Raw genomic sequence first — 22635 nt, forward strand, 5'->3', positions numbered from 1 at the left:
GTGCGTGACACGTATATCCAGACAGAGTGACCTTTCAAAGTACTTTTGTGTATTTTTAGCTGGCGTCCTTCGGTGGTTTTTTGGCAGATTTTTGTTGCTTTTCATCGGAAACTGCTCTTGTATGATATGACCTGATTTATACACTCACACTCAACTACCTGAGGGACTAACTCAGTCAGCACCTGTCACTCACACTAACTCACCTGAGGGACACCCTCAATACAGCTCCGACCCCTCACACTCAACTCACCGAGGGACTCCCTCAGTACAGCACCTGTCACTCACACTCAACTCACCCAAGGGACTCCCTCAGTACAGCACCTGTTGCTCACACTCAATTTACCTGAGGGACTAACTCAGTCAGCACCTGTCACTCACACTCAAGTCACCCAAGGGACTCCCTCAGTACAGCTCTGGCCCCTCACACTCAACTCACCGAGGGACTCCCTCAGTACAGCACCTGTCGCTCACACTCAACTCACCTGAGGGATTTCCTCAGTACAGCACCTGTTACTCAACTCACCTAAGGGACTCCCTCAGTACAGTACCTGTCGCTTACACTCAACTCACCGAGGGACTCCCTCAGTACAGTACCTGTCGCTTACACTCAACTCACCCGAGGGACTCCCTTAGTACAGCACCTGTCACTAACACTCAACTCACCCAAGGGACTTCCTCAGTACAGCTCCGGCCCCTCGCACTCAACTCAGCCGAGGGACTTCCTCAGTACAGCACATATTACTCACACGCAACTCACCTGAGGGACTCCCTTAGTACAGCACCTGTCGCTCACACTCAACTTACCCAAGGTACTTCCTCAGTACAGCACCTGTCACTCACACTCAACTCACCCGAGGGACTTCCTCAGTACAGCACCTGTTGCTCACACCCAACTCACCTGAGGGACTCCCTCAGTACAACACCTGTTGCTTACACTCAACTCACCCGAGGGACTCCCTCAGTACAGCACCTGTCGCTCACACTCAACTCACCCAAGGGACTCTCTCAGTACAGCTCAGGCCCATCACACTCAACTCACCCGAGGGACTCCCTCAGTACAGCACCTGTCGCTCACACTCAACTCACCCAAGGGACTTCCTCAGTTCAGCACCTGTTACTCACACTGAACTCACCAGAGGGACTCCCTCAGTGCAGAACCTGTCGCCTACACTCAACTCTTCCAAGGGACTCCCTCAGTACAGCACCGGCCCCTCACACTCAACTCACCAGAGGGACTCCCTCAGGAGAGCACTGGTCACTCACACTCAATTCACCCAAGGGACTCCCTCAGTAGAGCTCCTGTCACTTACACTCAACTCACCTGAGGAACTCGCTCAGTACTGCACCTGTCGCTCACACTCAACTCACCCAAGGGACTCTCTCAGTACAGCTCAGGCCCATCACACTCAACTCACCCGAGGGACTCCCTCAGTACAGCACCTGTCGCTCACACTCAACTCACCCAAGGGACTTCCTCAGTTCAGCACCTGTTACTCACACCCAACTCACCAGAAGGACTCCCTCAGTGCAGAACCTGTCGCCTACACTCAACTCTCCCAAGGGACTTCCTCAGTACAGCACTGGCCCCTCACACTCAACTCACCAGAGGGACTCCCTCAGGAGAGCACTGGTCACTCACACTCAATTCACCCAAGGGACTCCCTCAGTAGAGCTCCTGTCACTTACACTCAACTCACCTGAGGAACTCGCTCAGTACAGCACCGGTCGCCCACACTCAACTCCCCTGAAAGAGTTCCTCAGTACAGCACCTGTTACTCACATTAAACTCACCTGAAGGACTCCCTCAGTACAAGACCCGACCTGTCACAGATACATCGGAAGTCACTGCTCTCTCTCCTCCTTGCTACTCGCCCACTTACATACTCAGTCACTGACATTCTCACTGGCATATTCACATACATGTATGTCACTCACACACTCTCTTGCTGCCACACACTCAATGGCTCTCATTCACATACACGTATGTCACTCACACACTCTCTGCCACACACTCAATGGCTCTCATTCACATACACGTATGTCACTCACACACTCTCTTGCTGCCACACACTCAATGGCTCTCATTCACATACACGTATGTCACTCACACACTCTCTTGCTGCCACACACTCAAGGGCTCTCATTCACATACACGTATGCCACTCACACACTCTCTTGCTGCCACACACTCAAGGGCTCTCATTCACATACACGTATGTCACTCACACACTCTCTTGCTGCCACACACTCAATGGCTCTCATTCACATACACGTATGTCACTCACACACTCTCTTGCTGCCACACACTCAATGGCTCTCATTCACATACACGTATGTCACTCACACACTCTCTTGCTGCCACACACTCAATGGCTCTCATTCACATACACGTATGTCACTCACACACTCTCTTGCTGCCACACACTCAATGACTCTCATTCACATACACGTATGTCACTCACACACTCTCTTGCTGCCACACACTCAATGGCTCTCATTCACATACACGTATGTCACTCACACACTCTCTTGCTGCCACACACTCAGTGGCTCTCATTCACAGCTAATCACACAGTCACTGTCAATATCATAACATCACCCGCTCTCTCACACATTCACTTGTTGGCACTCTCTCACTGTTACTAACTCACATTCATCACTCACTCCCACTCACTCACTTCTTCACTCACTGGCACTCATTCACATTAAACCAGTCACTTGTTCACCATCACTTTCTGACATTCACCCTCTCATTAACATTTGCTTGTTCATTCAAAGTTGTCAGTGCTGGAATTGGAAACAATTGCCTCTGGGAACCCATAAATTGGGGGTGAAGGTGTGGCAGTGGAAAGGGGGTGCAGTCACAAAGGGCGAAGCATGAAGAGCACAGTCTGAGAATCAACTTTTATTTAAATAAAAAGATCTACTCAATGAAATTAGCATCAAAGGTCAAAAGTGTGGCTGTGGGCCATCTAATCAGATCCACAGCCCAGCTGTTCTCTCTCTAAATTGATACCATGTACTTTAGGTACATACCAGATTTGGTACTGGGTCACCTTTGTGAGCCCATGTATAGTGTACCCTAGGTACCCAAGGCATAGGTGCAATCAAGGCCTACCAGGGGCTGCAGCATGTATTATCCCACCCCTGGCTGGCCCTCCAAACTGACACCACAGGCTGATCACTGAGCCTGGGTAAGGTGGTGTAATCACCCCTTACTTAGATATAGTAGATCTACATGTACCTTATATATAGACACTTAGTAACCTATAGGTCACTCCTATGGCAGGCCTGATCGATCCTGGAGGCAGAGTGCTTGGTTTTATGTGAGATGGTGCTCTAGCATGAGCTGATCCTGTCTGCAGCTTTTGGAACCATCTCCTTATAGCTGTTCTATGATATAGCCATACCACATACCATATACTCTTAAGTGCATTATAATCATTGCTGTGGGTCTGATTAGCAGGCCCACAGCCAGACTAAAATCGAAAAACCAGAGTATCACAGCAAAAAGTGGGGGTGACCATAGGAAGCAGACCCTACTCTCCTACAGGGACGATGTGTGATTACAGCGCGGTATTGTGTACGGAACATTTTCTGTACATTTATTTTCACACATGATTTAGTGTGTCTGTGTGTGATGTAAAGTTATGTGACACCCTACAATGCGAGGAGTAGTGCTGTCTCCCCTCCCTCAGCGCCTTGAGACCCTCGCGGGTGAGTAGCTGCTCCCTAAAAACTCCTGATTGATTGAGTGAGTCACTCAGTGGCTTGGACACGATTCGCGACAGGTGCCCTGGTTGTGTCCAGCTCTCGCCAGTGGTCTCGTCTCCCTGGGGACAGGGACTCACTCAGTGGCTTGGACACAACTCGCGACAGATGCCCTGGTTGTGTTCCGCTCTCGCAAGTGGTCTCGTCTCCCTGAGGACAGGGACTCACTCAGTGGCTTGGACACGACTCGCGACAGGTGCCCTGGTTGTGTCCAGCTCTCGCCAGTGGTCTCGTCTCCCTGGGGACAGGGACTCACTCAGTGGCTTGGACACGACTCGCGACAGTTACCCTGGTTGTGTCCAGCTCTCGCCAGTGGTCTTGTCTCCCTGGGGACAGGGACTCACTCAGTGGCTTGGACACAACTTGCGACAGGTGCCCTGGTTGTGTCCAGCTCTCGCCAGTGGTCTCGTCTCCCTGGGGACAGGGACTCCCTCAGTGGCTTGGACACGACTCGGGACAGGTGCCCTGGTTGTGTCCAGCTCTCGCCAAGGGTCTCATCTCCCTGGGGACAGGAGATGGTGCCTCGTCCCTCACAGGACACAGGTGACTTATTCCAAGGTAGTTGATTCTGTGACTCTACATTACAGTTTTCTACCACTGCATTATTGTCACTGTAAGAGTTTCACTTCTGTCACAAGGCCCTCGCGTTTATTGGTAGTGTAGTTCTGACCTCTTGGCAGTGCCAGGTCCCTCACTTTTAATTGTACACACATAAGGGGTGGATAGAGTAGGTAACATAAAAATACACTTCTGCACAACAATACAGAGAGGGCCCCGATAGGGCAAATCACTCTATTTGAAAAAACTGCCCTCACTCACATACCAAGGTATGTGACATGCTTCATCACCGGGCCTGCTTACAATACGCCCTGGTGTACCCCACACAGGGCGGAGCATAAGGGAGGGGAAAAATAATAAATTTCTCTTAACACGACATATAGTAAGGACAAATGGACATAGACAACACTAAACACATAAATTGGTGAGAATCGTGCAAACACCAAATGATCTCAACCGAGGAGTGCGACAACAAAGTGCAGTATGAAGAGTGATTAAAACTGATTGAAGGTGTCAACTAGAATACAACCTTTATTAAACTTTCCTTGAAACCCCTATCAGGGTTAAAAAATAGATGAAAAGGATGGGAATAAGCCTCTAAGAAGTAATTAGGAACCTCAAGGCATCCCTCCTACCACTGCCAGAGTCAACATGTTTCGACCTCTCTGTATGCGCCTGTAAGGTCACTCCGGTCTTCTTCAGGACCGTCGCATTCGGTGTCACTCTGGGTACCCCCGTACTTCGGAGAAATATTATCCCAACAGGGGGGCAGGTCAAATCGATCCGTACCTCTCCAGTATTGTATGTGAAGAGTGTTCCCTCAAATGCGGGAGAACATTCACGAGTTCATATAAATTACAAACTCGAACTGGTGTCCGGTGAGGAGGACGCCAAAGAACACAATCGTTCTGTAGGCCTGCCCTGGCTCAGTCACCTACAAACCGCAACCCTCTGGCACTGTGCATGGGCAGCGGGCCCCTGATCTGGGAGCTTCTGCCTGGGTCTGAAGTGTGGAGTGCCCCCTCAAGTTTCATTACCCACTGTTTGTAATATACCACTCCCACTAGCCCTACCTGGCCACCATGACTCTCTCAGCTCCTCAATATCTTCTCAAGTGCCTCAATAGCCTATAGTCAAAGCACTACACGCAGGGCTAAAATAAAAACAAATAGATCGCAATAGACATCATCATCAAATAAATCATAGTCCCATGAGGTCACTGAAGAGACAGGAGGAACACAAGGACTGCCAAAGCTCAAAACTGGACTATGTACAAGCATGGTGTCCATTCTCTCTGTGGGGTCACCAGCAGGAACCTATGTGGGGGCAGGATCCTTTGAAATCAGCGCCGGTGCCCACTGTGAGTGATCGAGCAGGACGAGATACTCCGTTGCCACAACGAGGGTGCGGTGGAGACTGACATTTGCAATCCTACAGGTGAAACGCGACCTATTGGCGCAGTATTCGTCATTTGAAGAGGGTTGCAGGTACGAGGGACGACAGCAACTACTCGATATGGTGCAATAAAGAATAAGAGGTGAAGACTGGTTTCCCTGAATGCCCTGATGAAGTTGCCTAGACAGTTTGGCAACGAAACATGTTGGCCTTTCGTGGGTGAAAGTGGACATATACATGCCCGTTTTTTAACCTGAGCACACCCACTGCACTTTATCTGTTCAATTGAAAATAAAACGTCAATAACCGCAGCCTGTATACACAGCAAAAAGTGACTTCAAACCCTCACATTAATGTGTACTGAAAATGAAAGACGAAAAAATGTGAGAGAAGGCCAGAAAGCATCTCACATACGCAAACCCAAGGAGCTGCTGGATGGTCCTCGCCAGTATGCAACGCTATCATCACTCCCACTCACCACCGGGCAGACCCATCCAGACTTCCTGGAGCCTGGCATGCCAGCCAGCTCCAGCCAATCACGCTCCAGCACCCTCACTGCACACATATCTCAATGTCCAGAAGTAGCACTTCCCAACTAGACACACACATGCCGCAGACACCATCTCGCAGCATTCACTCTCACGAGTTTATACATACTAAACTCGAGCCTGCACTCCCCACGCATCAGGAACTACCAGGGACACACACTTTCCCCATGCATTCCTATGGGAGGGCAGGCCAGCCATACTACACGCATGCACTTTCACTCTGGGACCCAGGGGAAAGTGCGCAGAGACCCAAAAATCACTGACACAGGGTCACAAATAAGGCAAAAAGTATAGGGGTGAACCTGCCCTAAGGGCCAAGTCCAACACACTCTCTCACTGTTACTAACTCACATTCATCACTCACTCCCACTCACTCACTCCTTCACTCACTGGCACTCATTCACAGCTAATCACACAGTCACTGTCAGTATCATAACATCACCCGCTCTCTCACACATTCACTCGTTGGCACTCTCTCACTGTTACTAACTCACATTCATCACTCACTCCCACTCACTCACTCCTTCACTCACTGGCACTCATTCACAGCTAATCACACAGTCACTGTCAGTATCATAACATCACCCGCTCTCTCACACATTCACTCGTTGGCACTCTCTCACTGTTACTAACTCACATTCATCACTCACTCCCACTCACTCATTTCTTCACTCACTGGCACTCATTCACATTAAACCAGTCACTCGTTCACCATCACTTTCTGACATTCACCCTCTCATTAACATTTGCTTGTTCATTCAAAGTTGTCAGTGCTGGAATTTGAAAAAATTGCCTCTGGGAACCCATAAATTGGGGGTGAGAGGTGTGGCAGTGGAAAGGGGGTGCAGTCACAAAGGGCGAAGCATGAAGAGCACAGTCGGAGAATCAACTTTTATTTAAATAAAAAAGATCTACTCAATGAAATTAGCATCAAAGGTCAAAAGTGTGGCTGTGGGCCATCTAATCAGACCCACAGCCCAGCTGTTCTCTCTCTAAATTGATACCATGTACCTTAGGTACATACCAGATTTGGTATTGGGTCACCTTTGAGAGCCCCTGTATAGTGTGCCATAGGTACCCAGGGCATAGGTGCAACCAAGGCCTACCAGGGGCTGCAGCATGTATTATGCCACCCCTGGCTGGCCTTCTAAACTGACAACACAGGCTGATCACTCTGCTTGGGTAAGGTGGTGTAATCACCCCTTACTTAGATATAGTAGATCTACATGTACCTTATATATAGACACTTAGTAACCTATAAGTCACTCCTATGGCAGGCCTTAACAATCCTGAAGGCAGAGGGCTTGGTTTTATGTGAGATGGTGCTCTGGCATGAGCTGCGCCTGTCGGCAGCTTTTGGAACCATGTCCTTATAGCTGTTCTATGATATCACCATACCATATACTTTTAAGTGCCTTATAATCCTCGCTGTGGGTCTGATTAGCAGGCCCACAGCCACACTAAAATCGAAAAACCAGAGTATCACAGCCAAAAAGTGGGGGTGCCCATAGGAAGCAGACCCTACTCTCCTACAGGGACGATGTGTGATTACAGCGCGGTATTGTGTATGGAACATTTTCTGTACATTTATTTTCACACATGATTTAGTGTGTCTGTGTGTGATGTAAAGTTATGTGACACCCTACACTGCGAGGAGTAGTGCTGTCTCCCCTCCCTCAGCGCCTTCAGACCCTCGCGGGTGAGTAGCTGCTCCCTAAAAACTCCTGATTGATTGAGTGAGTCACTCAGTGGCTTGGACACGACTCGCGACAGGTGCCCTGGTTGTGTCCAGCTCTCGCCAGTGGTCTCGTCTCCCTGGGGACAGGGACTCACTCAGTGGCTTGGACACGACTCGCGACAGGTGCCCTGGTTTGGTCCAGCTCTCGCCAGTGGTCTCGTCTCCCTGGGGACAGGGACTCACTCAGTGGCTTGGACACGACTCGCGACAGGTGCCCTGGTTGTGTCCAGCTCTCGCCAGTGGTCTCGTCTCCCTGGGGACAGGGACTCACTCAGTGGCTTGGACACGACTCGCGACAGGTGCCCTGGTTGTGTCCAGCTCTCGCCAGTGGTCTCGTCTCCCTGGGGACAGGGACTCACTCAGTGGCTTGGACACGACTCGCGACAGTTACCCTGGTTGTGTCCAGCTCTCGCCAGTGGTCTCGTCTCCCTGGGGACAGGGACTCACTCAGTGGCTTGGACACAACTCGCGACAGGTGCCCTGGTTGTGTCCAGCTCTCGCCAGTGGTCTCGTCTCCCTGGGGACAGGGACTCCCTCAGTGGCTTGGACACGACTCGGGACAGGTGCCCTGGTTGTGTCCAGCTCTCGCCAAGGGTCTCATCTCCCTGGGGACAGGAGATGGTGCCTCGTCCCTCACAGGACACAGGTGACTTATTCCAAGGTAGTTGATTCTGTGACTCTACATTACAGTTTTCTACCACTGCATTATTGTCACTGTAAGAGTTTCACTTCTGTCACAAGGCCCTCGCGTTTATTGGTAGTGTAGTTCTGACCTCTTGGCAGTGCCAGGTCCCTCACTTTTAATTGTACACACATAAGGGGTGGATAGAGTAGGTAACATAAAAATACACTTCTGCACAACAATACAGAGAGGGCCCCGATAGGGCAAATCACTCTATTTGAAAAAACTGCCCTCACTCACATACCAAGGTATGTGACATGCTTCATCACCGAGCCTGCTTACAATACGCCCTGGTGTACCCCACACAGGGCGGAGCATAAGGGAGGGGAAAAATAATAAATTTCTCTTAACACGACATATAGTAAGGACAAATGGACATAGACAACACTAAACACATAAATTGGTGAGAATCGTGCAAACACCAAGTGATCTCAACCGAGGAGTGCGACAACAAAGTGCAGTATGAAGAGTGATTAAAACTGATTGAAGGTGTCAACTAGAATACAACCTTTATTAAACTTTCCTTGAAACCCCTATCAGGGTTAAAAAATAGATGAAAAGGATGGGAATAAGCCTCTAAGAAGTAATTAGGAACCTCAAGGCATCCCTCCTACCACTGCCAGAGTCAACATGTTTCGACCTCTCTGTATGCGCCTGTAAGGTCACTCCGGTCTTCTTCAGGACCGTCGCATTCGGTGTCACTCTGGGTACCCCCGTACTTCGGAGAAATATTATCCCAACAGGGGGGCAGGTCAAATCGATCCGTACCTCTCCAGTATTGTATGTGAAGAGTGTTCCCTCAAATGCGGGAGAACATTCACGAGTTCATATAAATTACAAACTCGAACTGGTGTCCGGTGAGGAGGACGCCAAAGAACACAATCGTTCTGTAGGCCTGCCCTGGCTCAGTCACCTACAAACCGCAACCCTCTGGCACTGTGCATGGGCAGCGGGCCCCTGATCTGGGAGCTTCTGCCTGGGTCTGAAGTGTGGAGTGCCCCCTCAAGTTTCATTACCCACTGTTTGTAATATACCACTCCCACTAGCCCTACCTGGCCACCATGACTCTCTCAGCTCCTCAATATCTTCTCAAGTGCCTCAATAGCCTATAGTCAAAGCACTACACGCAGGGCTAAAATAAAAACAAATAGATCGCAGTAGACATCATCATCAAATAAATCATAGTCCCATGAGGTCACTGAAGAGACAGGAGGAACACAAGGACTGCCAAAGCTCAAAACTGGACTATGTACAAGCATGGTGTCCATTCTCTCTGTGGGGTCACCAGCAGGAACCTATGTGGGGGCAGGATCCTTTGAAATCAGCGCCGGTGCCCACTGTGAGTGATCGAGCAGGACGAGATACTCCGTTGCCACAACGAGGGTGCGGTGGAGACTGACATTTGCAATCCTACAGGTGAAACGCGACCTATTGGCGCAGTATTCGTCATTTGAAGAGGGTTGCAGGTACGAGGGACGACAGCAACTACTCGATATGGTGCAATAAAGAATAAGAGGTGAAGACTGGTTTCCCTGAATGCCCTGATGAAGTTGCCTAGACAGTTTGGCAACGAAACATGTTGGCCTTTCGTGGGTGAAAGTGGACATATACATGCCCGTTTTTTAACCTGAGCACACCCACTGCACTTTATCTGTTCAATTGAAAATAAAACGTCAATAACCGCAGCCTGTATACACAGCAAAAAGTGACTTCAAACCCTCACATTAATGTGTACTGAAAATGAAAGACGAAAAAATGTGAGAGAAGGCCAGAAAGCATCTCACATACGCAAACCCAAGGAGCTGCTGGATGGTCCTCGCCAGCATGCCACGCTATCATCATCAGTGGCTTTGATGGAGCGAGGTGGAGAAACTAAATTTTGTATACCCCTCGTGAAGTCATTTCCTCATAACTGTAACCTTTATTAATTGTGTGAGTTTGGAAAATTAACCAACGTAGTATAGAATGCACCCACAAATAAACGTGGGAATACTATTCTGCTTGCATGGAAAACTATAACTGACTAATTTAGTAATGTCGTCAGGTTGTTTATTAATGCAAAGCTTTAAATTAATCAAGAGCGGCATAAATGTGCTTTCTGTTTATGTATTTTGTGGCAAAAACATGGAGTTAGGTGAGTATATTATGCATATGTGTTGCTTATTTTGCTAGATAACAACTAATAAGGAAACCTTAGTATGGGGGAGGTAAACAGAAGGGTTAAATTTCAATAATTAACATTTATTTGTGTTTGTTTCTATGATAGTTCCCATTCTGGCTCGAGAGGCCTACCTAAAAATGGAGGCTTTTGATTACCGCGACAGTGAAAGACACTGCGCACGCGCGGGTGAAGCCGAGATCGAATGTGAGCTGCCTGTGCCTGAGCGAAAGCAGTTCAAGGACGGCTTACCCTGGAAGTCCTGATGACTGCCAACAGAATGAACATTTGAGTTATTGATCGTGGGAAAGGAACCTGTAGTAGCTAGTTGAGGACGTGGCTAGGCCAAAGAATGTCTCAAACAAAGGATTCTTTAAATTCAGCTGATGCTACAGAAATTGAATATTAGGATGATGAGGTGATGCTCATCCAGCCTCAAATTGTCCAATCAGAACTTGGGTTCGTGCTGACAGTTACTTTTGTAGATAGATAAAGTTAGTGAAAAAGGTATAAAAAGTCATGATTTTCCTTAAGAAAAAAACTCTCTTCCGATTTCCGCCTGAGATGCTGTCAGTATGCTGATTTTCCTGAGATGTAAGAATTCTTGAAGAAATGTTTTAATTCTTTGAGGGAGAACTGAGCTTTAGTTGAGGTTTTTAGTTAGGGAAGTTAGGAGAAAATGGATTTTTGCTAATACTTGTGTTCTGAAATCTAATTAATAATGTCTATTTCTGAATGTTTGAAATAAATGAATATAACTGAGATAACATTTTCATTTTTAAAGTTACTTTTGAATAAAGAAATAAATAAAGCAAATTAAATGATAGACATGCTGAATCTTGACTGGGGGTGAGTGTCTGAAAAGTTTCACCGCTCCGTCCATCATCTCCTTGTGGTTGCTCTATAATGCCTCATAACAGCACTGAGCGCCTTGCCCTTGGCCGCATTTTGTTTTTTAGTTAATTCATCTTTCGGCTCTTACAAGACCCACCCCAGCAGTCCTCGGGGAGGGAAGATTGCTCAGTGCTGTCCCGGAAGTGAGCTATCACAGTCTAACGGTGTCTCGTGGCCCTTGCTCCTCTGCTCCATCTGATGTCCTTCACAGGGAGGGCTGGGGTGGCATCCCTTGGCCTCTTTTAAAGCCCTGAGACAGCCACAAGGAGCTCTCAGATGTGACTGTAGCAGACACTGCAGACGCCATAAGAGACTGTTCCACGTTTCATGAGTCTCTCTGCATTGAGAGACCTCCTAGGAATGTTTGGGCCACCTCTGATCTCTAGTTGCGCCCATGTTTAGGTCTCAGGGGTACGTACAATGTTAGAATTAACTCATCTGTTTGGGGGTGTCAGCACACAGCTGTTTCTATAACAGTGTTGCCCAAACATTTCACACACACTAATAACACACATGGGCGAGTGCTCTGCGCCTCTGTCAGCGTCTAGCTGCCATTCACTTGGTTTTATTTTTGGTCGTACCAGCCCCTTGATGATAGTTCCTCTTACGATACCATCGTTTTACGTGACAACCTTCTTTGTTTGGATTTAAATCACTCGTAGTAGATTAATCTGGAAAAAATAATGAGTTTAAGCATCTTAAACTGATCAGCAAAAAGTTCAATTAATAAAGGTATCAGTAAATTCTTAGATGCATCGATGAGTAAATATAAAAGCTCAAATAAATTTGCTATTCACACTGATATTGCTCACAGATGCCACTTGTGCGCCTGGCGCGAGGGATTTGGAGCCAGAGCCTGGGGGAGCGAAACAGGTGTCATGTGTGTGTGTGTATACATGCCACTATTTTGGGGTTGGACGCTCCAATTGTGTCGCTACGCGCTCCAGTGTATGAGAGAAGGCGTGAGTGGAACAAAGTGCGCCAGCACCATCTTTCATCTGCCACTGTTAATAACCATCAAAGGAGTTCTTGATCGCTTTATAAATTTATTGGCGTGAATCGGTTCTAGAGACACTGGTGCTGGCCCCTCCACAGAAGCTAAAATGTTTTAAAATTCTCTACGTGGAATCCTGTGCAGCGCCATTTATTCTGTTTCAGAACTAGATACTTGATTAACGTGTCACTAATTATCTGCTACCTGAAGCCCTTTCTTCCCAAGCACTAGTCAGTCTGTATTCATTTAACAGCAATTTAAAATATTTATTTAGACCTACTGAGATGTTTTTCAATTCAGTTTCAAGCCCACAAAGAATTGCTGAGCCAGAGGCTCTGATGGGACTTTCCAAGTTTTAAAAATACAACAAAGTTACTTTCTCCACTAACAGGCGGCAGCCGCCATCCAGATCTGAGCTTATTCCTGCCTCAAAATGAATTTAAAAAAAATATGAAGCTTAAAAAGGTAAAATTAGCATTTGGTGCAGACATGCCAGTAAATACGTCTGTATTTAAATATGTAATTGAAACATACGCCCATATCTCACTAAAAAGAGTAAATACCCTGAAATACATTCACAGTAAATATCTTTATTAATGCACACATCTGTCTATGGTAGATGAATGAATAATGCATGTCTAAGTCAGTTACTGAAAGAGAACGAGCTGCTCTGTGGCACAAAGTGTGGGTGCCCCGGGTGTGGGGTTCAGTGTATTCTTGGCGGCAGTAAATGTCACCTGTCTGCAGACCGAGTGAACTTTCTTAAAAGTTACATTGAGACATAGAGACAGAGACAGAGAGAGACAGAGAGAGACGGCGAGTGTTTGCACTATGCGCAAAGGGTGTGCGCAGGGAACGCCTGCCGCCGGCCTGGGACTTCCCAGGAGCCCTGGTATAAAACCAGGCAGGTTCCGCTGTCTGTGCTGTTGTGAAGGTCAAGGCCAGGCGGGGAGAGATGCCTGGACAGAGGCGTGGCTCAGCGGTGAGTACTTTAGTTGATATATTACTCCACTGAGTGACCCTTGTTATAAGTAGCAATGAAAGACCCTAGAGGCAGCCCCCATCCCCCCTCCCCCTCAGCATGTCTTCTTGGTGATGGCTTGACTGAGTGAAGGGGCACTCCCCATGTGATGTGCACACTGTGAGTGTGCAATATGAACATTATTGGATAGGGAGTGTAGGCTGGTCTCTGGAGCATTGGTTGGTGCTGGGCCACCGGTGGTAACGTCCATCAGTGCTAGTCGTGCACGCGTGCGTCTGGTGCCCCGAGCACTGCTCGTCCAGTGTGAATGGAGGACCAGGAGCTCCCTGATAGTCCTCTGGGGATGATTCGCTGCGCTATACTTAGTGACGCTAAAATAACAAACATGAGCAGGAGAGGCATAGATACTTTTATATCTGGATTACCAGTTCTTCCGCTGTGCGGGTAACTGTCCCATCCTGTCCCCTCCATAGAGTCTGCTGGCATTCCCAAAAGTATTATTGTACAGCCATACGTATATACTTGCGTCAAATATTTATTATTACATGCCTTTTCATTTCATATTTTTTTATTATATGTCTTTATTTTTAAATGCATTTTGAATAATTATGTATAATTATATCTCTTTGGTTATTTATTAATTACTATGTGTCTTTCGATAATGTATTTATTATTATATGCCTTTCAATTATGAATTTGGATATATATATATATAACCTTTTAGCTTTTTTTATTCATACATATGCTATATATGTGTGTTTACTTAAAAGAAATTCACACATTCATTAGGTTTACCGATAACATGCTTTTATATGTGTATTTGTGCGTTTTTACATTTGTTCATTTATTTGTTCACATATGTTTGAACATGTATGATACATTTCTGCTTAGATATATGTACAGAGAAAGAAAGAGCTAACATTTTTGGTGGCTTTCATTGTATAAAATGCAGTGGTATAAGAACCCATATTTCAGGGAGAATTGTGAGACCGTGAAGTATGTGTTTGATGTTGATAATGACAGAAATGACAGCCCCAAACCACACAGAAAACCTGTGCCATTCTCAGAGCCATTGGGATTATGCGGCATGGAGCACCAAATTAAGTGGCATGGTTTTATATACTATGCTACAAAAAGGACAAATACAATGTGATATTCTATTGCAATATTATTTTCACCCATTCGAGCTAGAAACTATTTTTTTAAAGAAATTCTGCTAATTCTTCCACTTATGTGTCAAATGTTGTAAATCACGAATGTGCTATAACTGGGTCAGCCACAGAATCGCACCAATCCGCTGGCGCTCACCCCTGCTCAGGGTTTTATCCACGACGTATTCATGAAGAGTAAACAAAATCTAACTCCTTGAAATTCAATTGAGATCTGTTGTTAGCCGCACTCTGAAGAAAGCTCCTTTGAAGCTTGGGCACCCAAAATAAAAGTGAAATAAATAAATACATAAAGGGTAACATTTATATTTATGGTCCTATTTTGCCCTTTTGGGGTTCTAGGGACATTTACAAACTACTTGGTCGGCCTCATGGTTTGTGATGTCACCAGTACCCCTCAATGGGAAAATTGGAACATATTACATGGCCGCCTGTTATGTATCCTCTCTCTCGCTCTCTCTCTCTGTCATACGTGCTCTCTCTCTCTCTCATATATATGTGTGTGTGTGTATAAGTGTGTGTATATATATACACAAATATGTGTGTGTGTGTATATTTATATGTGTGTGTGTATATATTTACTGAAAAAACAAAGGTTACAGGGACATTATAGTTAGGAAATAGAATTTTAAAAAACATAGAAATTCACTGAAAGAACAAATTTTACATGGACGTTATAGTTAGGCTGACATTTCACTTGTACAAAATTAGAGAAATTCAGCAGCTTCAGTTTCCTGAGTTAACTATAACTCGCACCCAGCAATGCACTGCTTATGACCTCACATATTACATCACTCATATATTTTTCCCAATATTCGCAACAACGTTGGATATCGTGACAACCCCACAATGGTACACAGGGAGGGGCCCGCTGGTGGTCATGGCGTTGTTCGAATATCGTTCTCGATAAAAAAAATCTATTTTGGACACATAACTTGTGTCACTAACACCTCCATTTCCCAAACATTGGGTCAGAGTATCTCCAACCTGACCCCTTATGTTAGCTTCCTTCCAAATTTTCAGCCCCGGGAACCGTTCTCGGATGATAAAATGGCAGCCGCAACTTTCTGTTCAGGTTGCGTCCAGCCAATCAGAGCATTCCAGTTGGCACGTGCATTCGCGATTAATAATGAAACCACTATGAAATATCTGTGGCCAGAGATGAAGCTATATATTTTGGATTACATTTCCCAAAAACTACTGGATGGATTTACACCACATAACAAAAAGCACAATCTGCCTAACAACATCTACCTTTGTGCCAAATTTGTTGTAATTCTGTCAAGTGGTTCGGTAAGTAGGTTCGGCAACGCGTTCCTATGGGAATAAACATTACCAATGCACCCTTTTTTGGCTCCGCTATTTCTCTATCCTCACTGCACGGATCACCCCCAAACTTTCAATGACACACAGAACCTACTTTGACACTTTTTGGGAAAAATGTCATGAAGATTGGTTGAACAACGGCAAAGTTATAGGCATTTCAAAAATCTGCTTACCTATGGAAACTAGATCCTAACTATAACTACATACTGGTGACCGTCACTTGGTAATACATATGTGTATCTGTAGATATATTTAATATATATGTGTGTGTGTGTGTATATATATTTATTTGTGCGTGTATATGTATGTGTGTGTATATATATATATATATATATATATATATATATATATATATACTTTTTTTCCCGGAGATTTATATAGCGCAAACGACCCAAAGGTATCATAGCGCTTTACATGAGGACCAGTTAAGTTACACAAGGACACATTAATTTTTGTTGGGCACAGGGAGATTACGTGATTTGCCCAGAATCACAGGATGTTGAGTGCCATTGCCGAGGCTCGAACCCGGTTCCCCAGATTTGATATCAACGGCCCTAGCCTGTTCACCACATCCTCTCCTGTGTGTTACACATTGGCAGTTTGAATAGGTCAGTGTAACTGGAGCGTTCCCAACTTTGGATAACCCTACCTGGCACCAGAAAATCATTAAGGTGAACATGCGCTATCAAAATTCCAGTAACATAACATAACAGCAGTCCATCAAAATCTTTATTCAATTAGAAGTTATGATCATAAAGCACAATAAAAAAATTATATAATTAATCTAACACTTGCACCAATAGTCATAAAAATAGCAAGAGAACAATAAACCATTCTGAATTCAATGCTGAACAGCTGATTAAACGGAGACACTAGTTTAATAACTCCCATTACAGAGGCAAAGCTGGAGGGTAACCTAGAACCTCCATATAACTGCATCAAGGAAACATATGGATTGCTTTAGAATCTTGGGTCAATTTAAAAGTCACATACCTTGAGGGAGCTGGAACTGAGATGGAGCTGAGAAAGAGACAGTTGGACCTGAAAGAGTGTGTCTATTTATGTGTGTGTGTGCATATATGTGTGTGTGGGTGGGTGTGTGTTTGTGTGTGTGTGTGTGCGTGCGTGTGTGCATATATGTGTGGGTGTGTGTGTGCATATATATGTGTGTGTGTGTGTGTGTGTGTGTGTGTGTGCATATATATATATGTGTGTGTGTGTGTGTGTGTGTGTGCGTATTTGATAGATCTGCACAAAACCTTCCAACAAAAATGTTCCTCCAAGTTGGGCTTCCAACAAAATGGAGTGTCCAAAAAAGAGACATTCCTCTTCTTACCCCTACAGGATTCTTTGTCTCTGGGGAAGTAAAAAAGTCCAACGGATTAACACAACACTGTACTGTGGTCTGCCTTCGCTTGTGTCGACACTCCACACCTAAGTAAGTAAAGAGGTCTCCGGCCAGGACAGGGGGGGGCTGATCTTTAACGCTCAGTTTAGACCTTGAAGAAAGCCTGCCCCCTGCTCTGCCAGGGCTCGGTGTTTGTAGATTTATCAAACGGTCGTCTCGTTACAGGAAAGAATATTTAATCCGAGGAATAACGTGAAATCAACATCTGAAGGAGTGTGACAATGCAACGGGGTTTAAAGAAAATACACAATCCCCACAGATCTGGCCAGCAATGAAATGAATAATGGTAGATTATAAACACAGAAGGTGGCATGCAGGAGCCTCTGGCCGCCTCGGCAGAAGCAGTCGAGGGGCAGATTTAGGGTGATTTTGTGTCACTTTTGCAGGACACATAAAAAGAGGTAAATGCATTAAGGATTATTACAACTTTGGAATGTTGGGAGCTCCATTGAAAACAATGGAGTGCTCCGGGCTTATAATGGCCGGTATAAGCCTGGAGCGCCAACATTCCAATGTTTCTTTGTTCTCAGTTCTGGCTCTGAACAAAGGCTTCAGGGAGCCTGAGGGGATTCCAATCCCCTCGCGCTCCCAAAAGGCTTTGTTTTATTTGTTAGAACATTCTGTCCTCTAGTGACAGATGTTCTAATAGCCTTAGAGCCCTTCGTAGATGGGCTATAGCGCTATTAAAGTCCCTCTCCCATGTTAAAGGCCCTCGCCTTCGGCTCGGGGCCTTTAACGCTGGAGAGGGCCTTTAATAGCCGGTATAGCCGTCTATGGCGGGCTATAAGGCTATATTCAGGCCCCTTCCTGCACAAAATCAATCCTGCCTGTAACGCAGGCGCCGGTGCGCAGTGGTGCAAGGGTGTCAGTGTGTCACTGTTGGTGCTAGGCAGCACACAGCGCAACAGTGCTAGGAGAGGTCACAGTGCGCTGTATCTTGGTAGATATGGCGAACCTCGGCTGCCTCCCTTTCACAGCTGTGCCTGCTGCCTGCGCAGCCTTAAAAATGAGTAAATATCCCCAAATCCCCCCCCCCCCCCGGCTGTTTCACAAAAAGCATGTCTGTTCAAATGTTCTGCACAAGGATAATACACAAATACAAGCCATGATTTCACATACAGAGGCAGCACTAGAACTTGTATTTTCACACTAACAATCGCATGTTTCATTAATGCAAAAATATGAACTCCTGCCGCAGTCCCGCGGTGTTAACCCCTCCCGGGGAGGATAGAGATCGGTGACGTGTTTGAAGCTGAATTTCGATCACTTTATGAAATCATAAAGGACACATGGCCGAGAGCCGCTCGCACAGAACAAACAAACAGACGCGTTCTTGTCTGCAGTGTGACAAGCACTCTCGAGAATGCCTCCTCGTTACTATAATTAATCCAAACCGATGCTACGCACTATTTTCTGATCAAATCCTTCCTTCTACAGCTGGCGTGGTCCAATCTGATCCGTTCAGCCATGTTCAGAACATTAAAGTTTAACACTTTGTGGTTCTGCTTCTAAGTGTTAAAAGAGCGACCTGGACGCTTAATTTGCGGATTTGCAATTCCGCGGGGATCACACGTCCATTCATAAATAAACGCGCTCCACTGGTCAGGGGTCCCTGGTTAGGGGGGTCCCTGGTCGGGGGGTCCCTGGTCAGGGGGGTCCCTGGTCGGGGGGTCCCTGGTCAGGGGGTCCCTGGTCGGGGGGTCCCTGGTCAGGGGGTCCCTGGTCAGGGGGGTCCCTGGTCAAGGGGGTCCCTGGTCAGGGGGGTCCCTGGTCAGGGGGTCCCTGGTTGGGGGTCCCTGGTCGGGGGATCCCTGGTCGGGGGGTCCCTGGTCAGGGGGGTCCCTGGTTAGGGGGGTCCCTGGTCAGGGGGGTCCCTGGTCGGGGGGTCCCTGGTCGGGGGGTCCCTGGTCAGGGGGGTCCCTGGTCAGGGGGGTCCCTGGTTAGGGGGTCCCTGGTCAGGGGTCCCTGGTCAGGGGGTCCCTGGTCGGGGGGTCCCTGGTCGGGGGGTCCCTGGTCAGGGGGGTCCCTGGTCAGGGGGGTCCCTGGTTAGGGGGTCCCTGGTCAGGGGTCCCTGGTCAGGGGGGGTCCCTGGTCGGGGGGTCCCTGGTCAGGGGGGTCCCTGGTCAGGGGGGTCCCTGGTTAGGGGGTCCCTGGTCAGGGGTCCCTGGTCAGGGGGTCCCTGGTCGGGGGGTCCCTGGTCAGGGGGTCCCTGGTCGGGGGGTCCCTGGTCAGGGGGTCCCTGGTCAGGGGGGTCCCTGGTCGGGGGGTCCCTGGTCGGGGGGTCCCTGGTCAGGGGGTCCCTGGTCGGGGGGTCCCTGGTCAGGGGGTCCCTGGTCAGGGGGGTCCCTGGTTAGGGGGTCCCTGGTCAGGGGTCCCTGGTCAGGGGGTCCCTGGTCGGGGGGTCCCTGGTCAGGGGGTCCCTGGTCAGGGGGGTCCCTGGTTAGGGGGTCCCTGGTCAGGGGGTCCCTGGTCGGGGGTCCCTGGTCGGGGGTCCCTGGTCGGGGGATCCTTCTCTTCTGTCCTTAGATGCAGATTTGCAAATCTTGCTGTGAATCTGCAGAGCTGTGATTGGCTGGCAGCACGGAAAGATGTTTGTTGCAACATCTATTAACAAACACACTACATGGATCACTGTGTCAGGAGAAATAAAAACACAATGGGCATAACGTAGCAGGGGGGCCATTTCCTGCCCCCCAGGTCCATAAGGGTCACGCCATAGGGACCCCTTCAGAATTAAAGTGATTAGCAGATAACAGCTGTGCTTGGCCAATGGCCACATGTGGGGTGGCTATCAGTGGGGGTTGGGATCAGGCCCCGCAGCCAATCCCCCCTGCCCCTGGCCTTGTGCACTGGGGTTGGGGGGTTGACCTCCAGCTGTGGATGGGACCCCGCAGCCAATCCCCCCTGCCCTTGGGCTTGTGCACTGGGGGTTGGGGGGGTTGGCCCCCAGCTGTGGGACCCCCCAGCCAGTCCCCCCTGCCCCAGGCCTTGTGCACTGGGGGTTGGGAGGGTTGGCCCCCAGCTGTGGGACCCCCCAGCCAGTCCCCCCTGTCCCTGGCCTTGTGCAATGGGGGTTGGGGGGGTTGGCCCCAGCTGTGGGACCCCCGCAGCCAGTCCCCCCGCCCCTGGCCTTGTGCACTGGGGGTTGGGGGGGTTAACCTCCAGCTGTGGATGGGACCCCGCAGAAAATCCCCCCTGCCCCTGGCCTTGTGCACTGGGGGTTGGCCCCCAGCTGTGGATGGGACCCCCCCAGTCAGTCCCCCCTGCCCCTGGCCTTGTGCACTGGGGGTTGGGGGGTTGGCCCCCAGCTGTGGGACCCCACAGCCAGTCCCCCCTGCCCCAGGCCTTGTGCACTGGGGGTTGGGAGGGTTGGCCCCCAGCTGTGGGACCCCCCAGCCAGTCCCCCCTGGCCTTGTGCACTGGGGGTTGGGGGGGTTGGCCCCCAGCTGTGGGACCCCCGCAGCCAGTCCCCCCTGCCCCTGGCCTTGTGCACTGGGGGTTGGGGGGGTTGGCCCCCAGCTGTGGGACCCCCGCAGCCAGTCCCCCCTGCCCCTGGCCTTGTGCACTGGGGGTTGGGGGGGTTGGCCCCCAGCTGTGGGACCCCCGCAGCCAGTCCCCCCTGCCCCTGGCCTTGTGTACTGGGGGTTGGGGGGGTTGACCTCCAGCTGTGGATGGGACCCCGCAGCCAATCCCCCCTGCCCCTGGCCTTGTGCACTGGGGGTTGGGGGGGTTGACCTCCAGCTGTGGATGGGACCCCGCAGCCAGTCCCCCCTGCCCCTGGCCTTGTGTACTGGGGGTTGGAGGGTTGGCCTCCAGCTGTGGATGGGACCCCGCAGCCAGTCCCCCCTGCCCCTGGCCTTGTGCACTGGGGGTTGGGGGGGTTGGCCCCCAGCTGTGGGACCCCCGCAGCCAGTCCCCCCTGCCCCTGGCCTTGTGCACTGGGGGTTGGGGGGGTTGGCCCCCAGCTGTGGGACCCCCGCAGCCAGTCCCCCCTGCCCCTGGCCTTGTGTACTGGGGGTTGGGGGGGGTTGACCTCCAGCTGTGGATGGGACCCCGCAGCCAATCCCCCCTGCCCCTGGCCTTGTGCACTGGGGGTTGGGGGGGTTGACCTCCAGCTGTGGATGGAACCCCGCAGCCAGTCCCCCCTGTCCCAGGCCTTGTGTACTGGGGGTTGGGGGGGTTGACCTCCAGCTGTGGATGGGACCCCGCAGCCAGTCCCCCCTGCCCCTGGCCTTGTGTACTGGGGGTTGGAGGGTTGGCCTCCAGCTGTGGGACCCCTAGCCAGTCCCCCCTGCCCCAGGCCTTGTGTACTGGGGGTTGGAGGGTTGGCCCCCAGCTGTGAGACCCCCAGCCAGTCCCCCCTGCCCCAGGCCTTCAGCACTGCAGACCAGGGGATGGCGACCCGTGGGCAGATTGGGCCGAGGGCTACGGGCATCAGGGACTTGGCCAGTGTGGGCTGGGTGCAGGAAAAAACATAAAGATGAAAGTGATGCTGGGTCTGGCGGCTCAGTGGACTAATGCATCCACTGCAGGGGCCTGTGTTCCACCTCATGGTCACAGGTTCAAATCCCAGCGGGTCCACTCAGCCTTTCATCCATCTTAGGTCGATAAAATGGGTACCATTGAGTTGGGTAACAATATACATCTGTTATTTCAGAGCCAAGATGCCCCGTTGCTGGGGTGAACGTGCGCTTTACAAATACACCTGGTGGGTAGATTTGTTTATAACACCTTAGCTGATGTTTAAAAAAATGTTGTCATTCGTTAAAAATCTCAGTTGAATTGGAGCTGTGGTTGTGAATAAAAATTTGCAACTTAACTTCTGATTTCTTAATTTATTTTCGGTTTAGTTCGAAATATACCTGAAACTGTGGGGCATATTAGCAAGAACCTCGTTACAATTATCGCAGTTTTAGCGGCAGGAAACTGCAGCTAAAACGGCAATATTTGGCTTGCTAATATGCGTTATAGAATTCCAATAGAAGCCCGGGTTCGATGTGCAGGACATCTAA

At 49.0% G+C, this 22635-nt stretch overlaps 1 protein-coding gene across 1 annotated transcript in view; it reads left to right on the forward strand.

Moving 5' to 3' along the window:
• Positions 1–13528: 13528 nt before the first annotated feature.
• The window catches only part of LOC147684285 (forkhead box protein P3-like), a 123142-nt gene continuing 114035 nt past the window's right edge, over positions 13529–22635 (forward strand). Inside the window, exon 1 of the mRNA XM_086940153.1 lies at positions 13529–13720. Within this exon, the coding sequence (XP_086796279.1) occupies positions 13694–13720 (27 nt within the window). The 5' untranslated portion in view covers positions 13529–13693. The remainder of the gene's footprint in view (positions 13721–22635) is intronic.

The sequence above is a fragment of the Lissotriton vulgaris genome, chromosome 10 (assembly GCF_964263255.1).
Source record: "Lissotriton vulgaris chromosome 10, aLisVul1.2, whole genome shotgun sequence".
NCBI classification, from domain to species: Eukaryota; Metazoa; Chordata; class Amphibia; order Caudata; family Salamandridae; genus Lissotriton; species Lissotriton vulgaris.